At 38.8% G+C, this 14,773-nt stretch overlaps 1 protein-coding gene and 1 long non-coding RNA gene across 3 annotated transcripts; both read right to left on the bottom strand.

Annotated features, from left to right (window-relative positions):
• Positions 1-2,661: 2,661 nt before the first annotated feature.
• On the bottom strand, positions 2,662-6,004 carry LOC118803850. 2 transcript variants are annotated; one of them, XR_005006929.1, is made up of 5 exons: positions 5,960-6,004; positions 4,735-4,768; positions 4,579-4,652; positions 3,693-3,753; positions 2,662-2,705 (listed from the first exon to the last, which is right to left on the bottom strand). It is a non-coding gene; the product is annotated as an uncharacterized LOC118803850 (long non-coding RNA). The 2 variants fall into 2 exon arrangements; XR_005006930.1 differs by having other exon boundaries at positions 4,579-4,658; positions 5,960-5,997.
• A 5,772-nt stretch (positions 6,005-11,776) lies between these two features.
• Positions 11,777-14,549, bottom strand: LOC118803827 (GTPase IMAP family member 9-like; the record flags this gene model as incomplete). The annotated part of the gene is made up of 3 exons (XM_036564339.1): positions 14,397-14,549; positions 13,141-14,214; positions 11,777-11,865 (listed from the first exon to the last, which is right to left on the bottom strand). Coding segments are annotated over exons 1-3 (1,182 nt in total), but the record flags the coding sequence as incomplete, so codon positions are not given.
• Between the last annotated feature and the right edge of the window lie 224 nt (positions 14,550-14,773).

The raw sequence follows: 14,773 nt of genomic DNA, 5'->3' as shown, positions 1-14,773 counted from the left end.
GTCTGATTCGCTCCCCAATGATGTTTTTAATTTCACAAAGGTCTTTTGCAGTTGTAACCAGTTTCTCGTTGACCACTGAACCCTGAGGTTGTTGTTTTAGTGTTTTCATATCAGCCTTATAATTTTCAATATTTTTAAAATTCTTTGTGAGGATTTCTTGCATTTCCTGACGTGTTTTTCTTATTCTTGCTTCTCTCTCCTCCATGTCTCTAAACATCTGATCAATGTCACATCTATCTTGTTTCCTGACACCATCTTGTCTATCTTTCTCCAGAAGCTCTGAGACCTGAGAGCATCTCCACTCTCCTTAATGTGAGACTGTGAAACCTGTTCCCACATTTCTCTACAAGTCTCTGGACCTCCTGGTTTCCTGATTGGATAAACTCTTCAATGTTCTTCTCTTGGACTTCATCAGTAACAGTGAAAAGGATCATGGTGTTCCTCCAACATCTGACTCCAAAAATCTCCTCCATTTTCTCCAGCATCCCTTTTTCTTCTCCTTTAGACTCCATCACTGGTATGACTAGGAGGAAGGCGTGTGGCGCTCTGGCACAAAGACTGACAATAAGCTCCACGTTCTCTTTCAGCTCCTCAGGAGTGTCCACCACAGTCACCTGCCTCCCATACACCACCCCCTTTTTCCCCTTACTCTGCTGCCTCACTGTAGAATCTCCAGCCTTTCTCCTCTCCTCTGTGCCCAGGATTATGTTTTCTGCTTCAGACCCAGTCCTCCCCACTAGTACCAGCCTCAGTTCAGATGCAAGAATCATTTCCGAGAAATCTGGAGCACAAACAACACATACAAACACAGCTGTAAGTGGCAATTCAGGGGTCCAAGCAAAATTAACCTCAAATGAGGCCCATCTAGTGATCAGGTAAAATGTTACTGTTCAAGTTAATGCAATGAAATATGGCAAACATGGCATTAAATCACCAGCTGAACAAGAAAAATGCTTGTACGAACACACTTCTCATGTGCAAACCTGGGATTTGAACCCAGGAGCACTGGAATTGGAGCTAGACATTTGACCACCAAGCCGCAGCATGACTTTTTCCCCTACCTAGTGATTTCAAAGACAACATATACATTGGTTGAAAGCCCAAGCAGGGTGAGGTCAGGTAAAACAAAGTTCGTGATAATGTCATGAAATGTACAGAACATGGTTTAAACCAGATTCAAGTTTGCTTAACAAGTTTATACACTACTTTGGTGGAGGTGCCTCAGGCAGGGCCTAAACTCTATACTGTAAATTTAAAGTCCGACATTTTCAGGTAATATTTTTGTAATGACTTCTCAACTTTGAATAATAATAATGTTGTCTGTTCAAAACAATTTTCCTCTCTTTTTTAAAATGAAAGAGTTTGGTATAGTATTTAAACCTTAATAAACTTTAAAAAAAAATAACATTCACTCACCAGTCTATACAGTCCATATATAGAAACTAAGTTGCAAAAACAGCACATTTTGAATTCACTGTTTTTCTGATGTCATACAAACCATCACATTTACATATATCCACCTATTCAGCCTTTCTGCCCACTCACTGAAGTTATAAGGAGTGCTTCAGCCCAGACTGCTTTTGAATGAGGCTATGATACAGGAAAGCCCAATCAGAGCAGAGGTCCTTTACATATATCACTCTTAAAGGCACAGTAACAGAAACAGCCTGTTTCATTCTAAGGGATAAACAGAAGTTGGAAAATGTTGATGTAAAAATGAATTATGACCATTTCCACAATATAATTCCTCAGTCGACCTTGGGGAAAAAATAAAATACAAGAATAATGTAGAATATGGGCTCATAACTTAGCAAATGAATTGAAATTGTGCACTAAAATTTGACTGTTCTCTGTAGATGTTTTCCTTTCAAATTTTCAGTTCAACAAAACATGTAATCAGTTAATGAGGCTTTAGAAGGTTTTTTACAGGGTTACTACTGCTGTCAAACATCCCTCCGGCTCCGACTTACCCAAAGACTCAATTTCCCAGAACCCCCTGGGAGATCACTTGACTGTAGAACTCCACAGTCCACCAAGCACCGTTCACAATCACCTGAATACTGATCTGTTTCACCTGCTCGGTTTGTAATGTGACTAGTCCTAGTTTAGTTTATAAGCCTGGGCTTTAGACTAGATACTTTACGAGGTATTGCTTCTCCTAGTGGAGTTACTGAGCGTTTTCTGTTTGCTATTTTGTCTTATTATGAACTTTGACTGTGTTTCTGGACTTTTTGACTTTGCCTTTTTTCCTTTTTTGGGATCTTGGTCTTCTGATTTCACATTGTTGTCCTTTTATGTATTTTGTCTTTTTTGGATTTGGCCTGTGCCTGTTCACTGACTACGAGTATTGTCAAACCATTTACAAGCAATACCTCTTTTCTTGATTTTACTGCCAGCGTCTGGCTGGTTCTGTTACGTTTCAACTACAGTGTTCCATATGTATGTGTTCTTTTAATGTCCAAAGAAATCAAACATTTTAATTCTGAGTTGAAACTCAGAAAAGCAATGTCTGATCATCAAATCATCAGACTTCATATACTAGTTTACCACATCATGTTTAAACAGTAATTAAGAGAAACAGTACCGAAAGGTTTAGAAAGTCATATACTCACTCATGTTCATCAGTTTGTTTTCTTCTTCTTCAATTTTTTCTTTCAGTTGCTGCATTTTATCATTTTCTTCAATGAAGGCATCAAAATTAAATTCTGCAGAAAAAAAAAAAGAAAAAACACATTTAGCTTATATAAAATATTTGCAAAGAAGGTAAGTTGCAGACATGATCTTTAATGAGAAAAGACACAGCGCTGTACAAAAGTCTAAGACCATCCTTCATTTATTTTATTTCCTGTCATAATAACCATTAAGTACAAGTTCATTTTTCAGGAGATGTTTCTGAGGAGATTACGTGAGATAATCATATAAGATTCAGATCTGAAATTATCCACAGGTGTTTTTGTCCATCCTTCCACTGTGAGAAGACAACTCAACCCTATGAGTCTGAAAGGATGTGTAGCTGTCAAGAAGCTCTTACTGAGAAAAGGATATAGACACAAAAGAATCATACAAAGAAGCTGCTGATGTTTTCAGAACAATGGACTGACCACCCCAGAGTCCAGACCTCAACATCACTGAATGTGTTTGGGAATTTTTGGGTCATAAGGTGCAGAAAATGCAAGCAACTTCTAAGACTGAACTTTGGAGGTGTGGAAAAATATCCCTGTAGATTTCTTTGGAAAATTAAGAGCAAGAATCCAGAAAAGAATAGAAGCGTGGGCACACTAAATACTGAAAACACACACATATATGTTTAGGTTAAACCAGACTACTTTTTTAACTTGAGAAGATATTACTGAATTAGTGTTAAAATATAACAGTATTAGTAAAAAACTAACTGGAACTGTATTTCTAGCTACTTCCCTAGTAGGTTTGCCACTGCATGTGTTCTCCAAGAGGAACTGTATCAATATGTATTGATTAGAACTTTGTACAACACCTTATTCCAGTAATGAACTCTATCCAGGTAGTCAACTTTTGTGAATAGTTGAAACATACAAGCCCTGAACAGTACTGCCCTTGACCTACTGATCTAAGTACTCTCACTGTTTTATATCCAAACAGATTACACCTGGGCTCACTTGACAGTTCGCTCTATGGTTACAACATGCCTTTCATGTTATAGTTCTCATACTTACCACTTGTTGCTTCACTTCTAGGTGTTGTTGAATTCATCTGGGCTCCAGATGCTGCAATTGGCTGTGAACAAGTTGGATTGTAAGTTATTGTTAATTGGTGATATGTTTCTAATAGTCATATAAAAGAAGGCTGTGAATGTGAGCATGAGTAGAGCAGCTCTGTATCACTTTAGAACCATTTTAGTAATAGTTTCCAACAGTCATTACTGTAGTAGTAGTAGTAGTAGTTTCTATGCAGTTTCTACCCAAAATTGTGACTGATTTGGAAATGAATGGCTGTATAATGGATATTCATATGGACTGATAAGAATTTGCAGGTTATATTTAGGATAAGACAGTGGCCACAGAAGCGAAGTACAGCCCAGCAACAATCAAACACATTTACTGCTTATGGTAGACTGTGTAATAGCAATGGTCTTATATGTGCATAAGTCCACAGCAGACTGCACAAGTTCATTGTATGCTCAGGTGTGCTGCAGGTCAGATTATACATTGCAGACTCTCTTGTGATAGATGTACAAGGCAAGATAATTATGATGCTCTGCTTAATAGCCTACTAGTCCCTAATAGCCATATGACAACAGACTATAGACAGTGTTTTGCTTGAAACAATACATTCAGTGGTGAATTAGGAGAGTCTACAGTCATACATGACTGGGGAAAAGAGGACAACATGGAATGCTCACTCTCCAAAGTGTAGGCTCATTGTTCTGTTTGTTATGTGGTCATTTCAAGGCAGATCACTCTACATGTGAACTAAAGGCTGGGCCAGACTAACATTGCCTATCTAATATGGTGTCAAAATGTCTTAATAAATGGACCAATAGAAATTGTGCCCCTGCACAATTATTTAGAGCATGAAGTGGAAAAAAGTAATCATACTCACCTGTTGTGAATGATTATCTTGAGATCCCCTGAACCATCGCAGTATTCCCAAATCAGGGAAACCACCTGCAAAGCCTTGAACTGTTGTAAGTCATTTAACTGCATTTTTTGAGGAAAAATATTTATGACATAAAAGAAAAGTACACTTTTTTCTTACCTAGTATATTAATTGCCATTCCCTTTCCTTGCACCTGAAAAAATGGAACAAAGCTTAAGCCCAAAAAAAGTCCTATAAAAAGATATTCAGTACAGTTCAATAGTGTTAGGCAGCCAAGTAAACTGTTTAAATTGACGTATTTCAGCAGTAAGTGTGTTTACGGAGATTACATGGATTTGATAAATTCCATCAACAGCAATTGGACAATATTCACAATATAGGGCTGCAACACACTGATATATTAGCATTATCATGTTGTACATTCACTGATCACTTTATTAGGTACATTTACCTTGTATTTACTCTCATTGAAGATTTGTCTGATCCATTCACCGTATAGGTGTACTTGGTTGTTGTACACTTACATACTGTAGTCCATCTGTTTCTCTGCATACTTTTACCCTGCTCTTTCATTATCAGGACCCCTACAGGACTACCATAGAACAGGTATTACATGACGTGGTGGCGCTGGACTGAGAACAGTCCACCAACCAAAAATATCCAGCCAACAGTGTCCTGTGGGCAGCATCTTGTGACCACTGATGAAGGACTAAAGGATGATCAACACAAACTGTGCAGCAGCAGATGAGCTGCTGTCTCTGATTTTACATCTACAAGGTGGACCAACAAGGTAGGAGTGTCTAATAGAGTGGACAGTGAGTGTCCACAACTGTATCACCACCGCCACAGTGTCACTGCAGTGCTGAGAATGACCCACCACCCAAATAATATCTGCTCTGTAGTGGTCCATGGGGGTCCTGACCACTGAGGAACAGGGTAAAAGGGGGCTAACAAAGTATGCAGAGAAACAGATGGACTACAGTCTGTAACTGTAGAACTACAAAGTGCACCTATATAGTAAGTGGAGCTGATAAAATGGGCAATAATGGTAGATACAAGGTAGTTGTACCTAATAAAGTGCTCAGTGAGTGTATTATGTCATAAAAGAGCATAACTAAAAATCACTGTACTTGTACTTTTTGATAGTTTTTATTTTTAATTGGGCTGTTTTTTGTCACATTTTGTCAATTCTAATGACTGTTTCACTGTATGTAAAATATTTTCTGACATGTTCTTGTGAGACAGTGAATACAATGTATTTCTGTCATTGTTGCTGCTCATGTGATTGACTCATTAAGCTACCTAGATCCAGTGGGCCATAACAAGTGAAACATTTATACACAAAGTTAGAAGGTCTTAGGTGAATAAATAAATATAAAAATACCTGAGGTTTTATCCACTTTTTAACCTGCTCTATTGCTTTATCATTTGTACTGCACTGCAGCAGTCCTTTATCCTCATAGAACAGACAGTCCACTGTGAGTGTTTTCTCTCTGGTTACGGCTCTGCTGCTGTCTGGTACAGTGCTGTCTGGGTTAAATGTGTGATGGAGCACCACTACAACAGCAGGCTTGAAGTCTGCAGAGTCTGTAGAAAAGAAATTAGACATGTACTTATACCCTGCCTGCTAGAATTGCACCTTTGGCAAGAATGAGCCAAAAAATAAAAAAAAATAAAAAGTGGGGCAGAAACCAAACCATACAGAAATAACTAGAGCTGGGTACTGAAATTCGATACTAAAACAGCACCGACTGAAGCATCTCGGTACAACAAACACACGACTGGCTCCCTGACGCAAAGAAATGCAGAGAGCACACAGCTAGATAAATGTGCCGAGGTCGAAAGTCTGGCTCTGCTTCAAAAAAGTTACTAAGAACAGTTTCAGGCGCAACAAGTATCTTAAGATAGTGGCTTCCAAAATGGATTATATGTCAAATCTGATGAAATATTTAATTACACATGGAATTATTCTCAGTCAAGAAAACTGCTGAATTTTCAACTGCATGAAGAACAGCACTGCGTCGCCGCCGGACATGGAGAATCTGTGCTAAATATATCACAGCCACAAGCAGACACCAGTGTTTCCAGTGATAAATATCATCAAGTAAGTTAACAGTGTACTGAGTACCTTTCTCACTTTGCCAGAGAAAACGAACACTCGTTACTATGCTATTTGTCAGTATTAGGATTCAGCTAACGTTAGCACAAAACTAGCACGAATTAGCAGTGGTTACAATAACGTGTTTGTGCTTTGTAAGTAAGTTTTTCTCTGTGTTTTTATTTATTCAGACAGGTGATAAAAGCATTAAATCCCAAGCATCAGCCCCATCCAGAGATATGCCGTCAAACACACTAATATCTGCCTGGTATGCAGTAGAAAAAGAAAATATTAATAATCACTCCTTTTTTGTATTTTTTGTCACATTTAGAAAAAAGGTATTGAAAAAAAGTATCATTTTGGTATCGATATCAAATTAAAAGTATCGTATCGGTATCAAACATTTTCAAATGATACCCAGCCCAAGAAATAACATCATTAAAACTTGGTCTGACTTTAGAATATATTGAGAGCTAGTTCCTCTTTTCAAACCCTCTCTGTGAAGATATTAAAAATATAAATATAAAATGTGTTTTCAGCAGTTTAGGGGGTGGGTAATGATTTGGGGGGTGGGGGTCTACGGAGTGGGTAATATTTTGAGGGGTCTAGGGGGTGGGTAGGGTTTTGGGGTATCTAGTGGGTGGGTAGAGTTTTGGGGGTTCTAGTGCGTTTGTAGGGTTTTGGGGAGTCTAGTGAGTGGGTAGGGTTTTGGGGGATCTAGTTGGTGGGTATGGTTTTGGGGAGTGTAGTGGGTGGGTAGGATTTTGGGGGATCTAGTGAGTGGGTAGGGTTTTGGGGTATCTAGTTGGTGGGTAGGATTTTGGGAGGATCTAGTGAGTGGGTAGGGTTTTGGGGGGATCTAGTGAGTGGGTAGGGTTTTGGGTGATCTAGTGGGTGGGTAGGGTTTTGGGTAGTCTAGTGCGTTTGTAGGGTTTTGGGGAGTCTAGTGAGTGGGTAGGGTTTTGGGGTGTCTAGTGAATGGGTAGGGTTTTGATGTATCTAGTTGGTGGGTAGGGTTTTGGGGGATCTAGTGAGTGGGTAGGGTTTTGGGGAGTCTAGTGAGTGGGTAGGGTTTTGGGGAGTCTAGTTGGTGGGTAGGATTTTGGGGGGATCCAGTGAGTGGGTAGGATTTTGGGGGGATCTAGTGAGTGGGTAGGGTTTGGGGAGTCTAGTGAATGGGTAGGGTTTTGGTGTATCTAGTTGGTGGGTAGGGTTTTGGGGGATCGAGTAAGTGGGTAGGGTTTTTGGGGAGTCTAGTGAATGGGTAGGGTTTTGGTGTATCTAGTTGGTGGGTAGGGTTTTGGGGGATCGAGTAAGTGGGTAGGGTTTTTGGGGTGTCTAGTGAATGGGTAGGGTTTTGGGGTGTCTAGTTGATGGGTAGGATTTTGCGGGGATCTAGTGAGTGGGTAGGATTTTGGGGGGATCTAGTGAGTGGGTAGGATTTTGGGGAGTCTAGTGGGTGGGTATGGGTTTTGGGGAGTCTAGTGAGTGGGTAGGGTTTTGGGGGGATCTAGTGAGTGGGTAGGGTTTTGGGGGGATCTAGTGAGTGGGTAGGGTTTTGGGGTATGTAGTTGGTGGGTAGGGTTTTGGGGGATCTAGTGATTGGTAGGGTTTTAGGGAGTCTAGTGGGTGGGTAGGGTTTTGGGGTCTAGTGAGTGGGTAGGGTTTTGGGGAGTCTAGTTGTTGGGTAGGGTTTTGGGGGATCTAGTTGGTGGATAGGGTTTTGGAGAGTCTAGTGAGTGGGTAAGGTTTTGGGGAATCCAGTTGGTGGGTAGGGTTTTGGGGAGTCTAGTGAGTGGGTAAAGTTTTGGGGGATCTAGTTTGTGGGTAGGGTTTTGGGGAGTCTAGTGGGTGGGTAGGGTTTTGGGGGGGTCTAGTGAGTGGGTGGGTTTCAGGCTTCACGACTATGTGTAACATGTCCAGTGACTATATTCTATTACTATGTTTGTAGTGAACATTGAATGACAATAGGAATCATTTGGTGTGGCCAATGAATACACACACACACACACACACACACACACACACACACACAATAGAATACCTGGAATATTATGAAGCTTTTCCAGAGCATCTTTAATGTCAGTTCCAGCATGTGAACCAACAGGACAGAAAAGCAGAATGACATCACACTCCTCCTTTTCAGACACCTCCTGCAAACCTGATACTTCCCTATGAAGACGTTTTTTTAAGTCTTCATGAGAATTCAGCGTCTGTCCAGCAACAATTGTGAAGTACTTCAGTTTATTTCCTGATAAATATAAAAAATAATATTAGCCAGTGTCAGGTCAAGTCAAGGACTTTTCTGGAGATCAGTTTTTTGGGCATTTTATAGATAGATAAACTTTTGGTGGAGTGTAATACATTGGAATATATTACAATTATATTAACAAACTGAATGGATCACAAAAAAAAAAATTAAGGACACATAACTACACATATTCCAGTGTCCATATATGTGAGCATGACATTTTTTTAATTCTGAATTTATAGCCTCAAATAAAGTGGAGTTTTGAATACGATTTAAGTGAAATGTCATTTATTATCAGTGTCCTTTATCATCTACTTATTATCTGATTATATGTTTCAAGTTTGGTCTGTAAGATTGCACCTCTATTTCTGTAGGTAACTGAGATAAGGAAGCTTGCAAAGATAACATATTTCATATTTGGTGGCCATTAATCTGAAGGGTTTATTTCAGCTTTTTCTATAGCACAATCATCTTAGTACATCAAAAAAGAAAAATAATATTTATTAATAATAATTAACACACAATACTGTACAAAAGTCAAACCACACTTCATCTATTTAATTTTCAATCAAAGTGGCCATTAGGGACTTACTAAGTTCAGCGTCAGAAAAAAAGCAGACGTACTTCAGAGTCTCAACAACTGAATATAATATCAGATTGTTCAGTATTTACTATGTTCACTCTTGGCCTTTATAACAGCTTCTATTCTATTCAGGATTGTTGCTTTCAAGTTTTTCAAAGAATCTGCAGGGATATTTTTCTAGATCTCCAAAGTTCTTAGAATTTGGTTGCATTTTCTGCTTTTCACAATCCAAATAATCCCAAACACATTCAGTGATGCTGAGGTTGATTTGAAAATTGTCTTTGTTTAGCTGATGGGGACAGTTATGGTGGACTGCCAGGTCTTGCACGGTTGCTAAGAGTCCTATTTTCTCTGTATCTTTTAATCATTTACTGAATTCCAGTTTTGAAAACTTCTGTTTTTACACTTATTTTCTTTTGACTTTCCTCTTCTTCTCATGCAAGTGGATTATCTTATATCTTATCATCTCAGAACAATCCTAAAAATAAATAACTTGTACTTGATTGATGTTTTGAATATCACATCATAAACAGACTTTCAAAAATGAAAAATCATTTGGAAGTCAGGTAATCAGGACATGTCAGACACACACACACACACACACACACACACACACACACACACTCTTTTTTGGCATCTTACCAATAGCAAGTCCTGTCCACTTGATTGACTGAGGTTGTACTTGAGGTTTAGGTACCTGCTTTTTGTCTTCCATCACCTGTTTGAGAGAATATAAAAAATAATTTTTACTATGCTTGCCAGCGATGTGCACAGACGATGATGAAGGTGGGGCTGAGGTGCTTCAGAAAGACAGGTTGCGGGGGCACTGACGTTTACTAGACATTTAATTTTCTCTTATTTTTCCACTGCCTTGCCTGTGTATCACTTGCTGCTGGTCCAGATATCTCCTAGGTCTGGTGTCAGCAACATAGACACACTCTTAGATCTCATTAGTAGAACTTGTTCATCAAAATAATAGCCCTATTACACAATATCTTCAATAACTCACAATACTTTCACTTTTGATGCTTAGTATTTTCTCAAACAAGTACTTTTGTATGTTTATTCAAGTAATACCTTTACAAGAGTACATCTACTTTTACTCACGCAGATATCATACTTTGACCACTCTGCACTAAACACATTAATGGTTAGGTTAACTAAAACATGTAAAATGCATCCAACCTTAAACAGATAAACATGTTTGTTTGAAAACGTCTGGAGGAAAAATAAGAGCTAATAAACAGAAATCAACAAACTTACTAGGAATTCTGGGTGTCTCTCATTACTTGTCCAGATTGAGTGATACAACTAATTGCAAGAAAATTAGTAATTATAGGTGATTATTAAAGTACCAATTGCTTAGTGTTGCTTAGTTTTGTCCATCACAAATGAGCTTGAAGCTATCATGGTCCAATATACTAAAATATGATAATGATAGGAGTATGACATTAGGTTGAGAGGTTGGAAAGTATTTTTATCTGTTTTACCATCTTGGCTGTAAATAAGTTTCAGTATGTGCTGATGTGCCAGTATAGGATAAAAATATAAGAAAGGAAAATGCAGACTTTGCTCCGCTTTAATCTTTAGGTCAGCTGTAGTCACTTTCCTTCGACCTCAGTTATGAACCTTTTCCGCGAGTTTCTTGTAAAACGTCTTTCAGTGTTCGACTTTTTACGAGGCAGAAGTCAGTTTCTCATTCGTCAGCTTTTTGTTCGATTTGTCCCATTCCAGGTGGAATGGTGGAACCGGAGAATTCAAATGAGAAGCAGGAAAATAAGAAACTGACTTCAGCTTCGTGAGTTGTAGCCACTCCTTTTTTGCTAAATTGTAACTAGCTAAAAATTTTGGGAAACTACAAATTTTTCAGTAGCTATCCCAACCCTGCTGTCAGTCTCCTTCAGCTTTTCTTTCCCTCTCTTCCTGTGTTTAGTAATACATTACATTTTATAAGACTCAGATTTAGACCTAAGGTATAGCTAAGAGAGCTGTGGAGAATTCCCTCAAAAGATTTGTTCTGTGATACAGGCCAGCAGCTCTCCCACCCTTGTTATTAACTCTAGTAACACTCTCCTCTCCTGTAGACTGGTGTGACTAGGAGGGAAGCACAGGGTCCTGGAGTGCACAGACTGGCTATAAGCTCAATGTCCTGTCTCACCTTGTCAACACAGAGTCCAGGATAGAAGCAATCAGGACCTTGTGCCTCCAAGGCCACCTCCCCCTGTCTGCTCTCACTCTGCTGCCTCACTGTAGATGCTCCAGCTTGGCTCCTCTCCTCTCTGCCCAGGATGGTGTTTCCTGCTGCTCTCTTCTCACATCCAGTCCTCCCCAGCCCGAGTTCTGATGCAGGAACAAACTCTGGGAATAAAAATGACCAAATTGACTGGGAAATGTCAACACATATGGGAAAATTGGACATGCTAAATTGCCCCTAGGTGTGAGTGAGTGTGTGACTGTGTATGTCTGTCTGTCTGCCCTGCGATGGACTGGCGACCTGTCCAGGGTGTATCCTGCCTTCCGCCCAATGACAGCTGGGATAGGCTCCAGCACCCCACCGTGACCCAGAAGGATAAGCGGTTTAGATGATGTATGTATGTATGTATGTATGTATGTATGTATGTATGTATGTATGTCAAAAATTTTTGCAATGTATGAAAATGGCTAAAAATGTATTTGTTAAAATTATATTTAAAATGATTTTAAATGTATTTTCCAAATGCATTTATCAAATACATTTTTGCAATGTATGAAAATACATGAACTGAATGAACGGTACTGAGTTTGCATTAAACATTGTACATATGTGGTACAATAGACAGCACTCACACAAAATGTATTTCAAATAAACAAGATATCAAATCATAAACACTCATTTGCAACTACTTAAGATACTAGAATACAAATTCATTTTAAAAGGTATTTCAAACAGAACATTAAAACAAGTATTTTGGCTCCAACAATGAACTGAAGCAAAGGTTGAAAACTGGTCAATGTAAGAGACTTTTAGAGCAAAAGAACAAACAAAACACTAAAGAGCACAAAGTAAAGTACATCAAAGTGCAAACCAATAAAACCTTAGGAAATATTTTTTGGTTAAACTAGACATGAATAAACATATTTTGTTGGTTTGTTGGTAGTTTGATGCAATAGTAAAATATTTTTGAAACTTGAGAAAGAGCTTGCCTTCATATTTTTTTGGCCTTAGATCAAACATTGAGAGGCTATAGCCTACATACAGTGATAGCACCACATAAAAATTGCAGATTTCACACATAAAACTAAGTGCTCTGAGTTACTATAGTCTCATAATACCTAATGCTGTTAATGTCAACATTAAAAAAAAAAAACAAAAATCAATAACATTAACAGGAATTACACATGTGCAAACCTTGGTGTAGATAATTAATTAATAATCATAATGCTGACAAATAAAAGGTAGTGAGAGCAACAGGAACAGCTCAGCATGCACATTGTGCATTTTCACTTAGTCACTCTCTGTTTTAGCCTGTTTTGTACATGCAATATGACTGGTGTGAGAGATTTACTAAGATATCAATAGTCTAAGATGCGTACTCTCTTGACAACCATCCTGCTATCCAACAAAAACGATCTTTCAAAAAGTACTAAACATACCTGAATCAGATGTAATTCCTTCTGCAGCTCTTGTCTTCTTGCTTTGTTTCTTTGTCTTTTCCCTCAGATTCTTCTCTTTTCGTTTAAAATTTTTCATGGATTGAATATATTTGGCCTCCAACATTCTTCTCTCATATATGTGCTTAACCAGTTTCCTCTGTGTCCTTCTGCCTCTGTCTTTCTCTAGTTGTTTCCCCCCCTTGTAATCCTCAGTCCTTACTGCTTCATCCTGTGATACGATGTCCACAGTTTGTCCCCTCTTTACAGTTTCCAGATTCTCTCCTTTGCTTAGAGCTCTATCATCTAGCACATGTTTATATGCTTCTTCTTTTCCTGATTCATCTTTGTTTGGTCTGCTCTCGTCCTCCACAGCCACTCTTTTTACCTCCAATCTTTCTAGCTGTTTTTGTCTCCCTCTTTCCTGTGTCTCTAATTTTTCCACCTCTTCACTTTTCTTCTCTTTCATCTCATTTTCTATTATTTTCTTTCTCTGGGCAGCTTCTTCCATTTCATGAGTGTAGTACTGACCCATGTTTTGCTGAACAGTGCTCTGGATCTTGTCCACCAGCTTAGTGATCTGAGAAGGATTTATTTCTTCCTTTCTGTTTATTGCAAAATGCCCAGCTCCAAAGTTACTCAAAAAATCACAGATCTGTTCACCCTGTGAAAATTTCAACCATTTGTCCTTTGTTATTTTTTCTCTTCCAGTGAAGAGCACCATAGTGAACTTCAGAGCTCCTTTTCCAAAGTGTTGCTGAATCCACTTCACAGCGTTCTTCTCTTCCTCAGTGAACATCTCCAGTCTGATCACCAGCAGGAATACATGAGGTCCAGGAAAAGACAGAGAGACACATCTCTTCATTTCACTCTTCAGTTCTTCTGTAGACAGTGATGTATTGTTCATTCCTGGAGTGTCGATCACTGAAATGTTTCTGCCGGCCACTGTCCCTCTCGCTATCTCACATTTCATAGTTTCAGTCTCTTTGAAAATCTCACTTCCTAATATTCCATTGGCTGTTGCACTCTTTCCAACATCAGTCCGACCCAGAAGCACCATCCTTAGCTCTTCAGTCACTGCATGGAAGGAAAAGGACTGATGACAGCATGTAAAACCTCAAAACTAAACATTCAGACACTTCCCATTATAAAGCAATAAGATATTATGTTTAAATATCTACATCATTAGGCACAAGGAGACAACAGGAAGGAAGAGTAATTGCTTGTAAGTGGTATTTCTTAAATTAATTCAAGCTTACCCTTGGGAGGATCGGCCATGGTGTTCCTTTGTCCTCTCTATAACATGAATATATTCATGGTATGTATAATAAAGCATAATATAAAAAACAACCTTGGACGGTTGTACATAAAATCATAGTGTATATTAAAACAAAGGTCTATTTAATAGCAGAAAATGTGACAATTCTTACAGTTACCCACAATGATGTTCAGTTTTTGGGACACATTTACTTCAAAACAGTAAGATCTAACTGCTCACCATGTGGCCATGAGGGACAGGGATGCAGTCTCACGTGCTCTAAAAGGCAGGGGTGTGGCTAAAATAAGACCCCACCTATGGACTAAAATTGTGTTTCAGTAGTGACATGAAAATATGGGACAGCATTTTTTTAAAAGT

The sequence above is a fragment of the Colossoma macropomum genome, unplaced genomic scaffold (assembly GCF_904425465.1).
Source record: "Colossoma macropomum unplaced genomic scaffold, Colossoma_macropomum, whole genome shotgun sequence".
Classification (NCBI taxonomy): domain Eukaryota; kingdom Metazoa; phylum Chordata; class Actinopteri; order Characiformes; family Serrasalmidae; genus Colossoma; species Colossoma macropomum.
The sequence above is the reverse complement of the archived record's forward strand: the minus strand, read 5'-3'. Positions and strand labels throughout refer to the sequence as shown.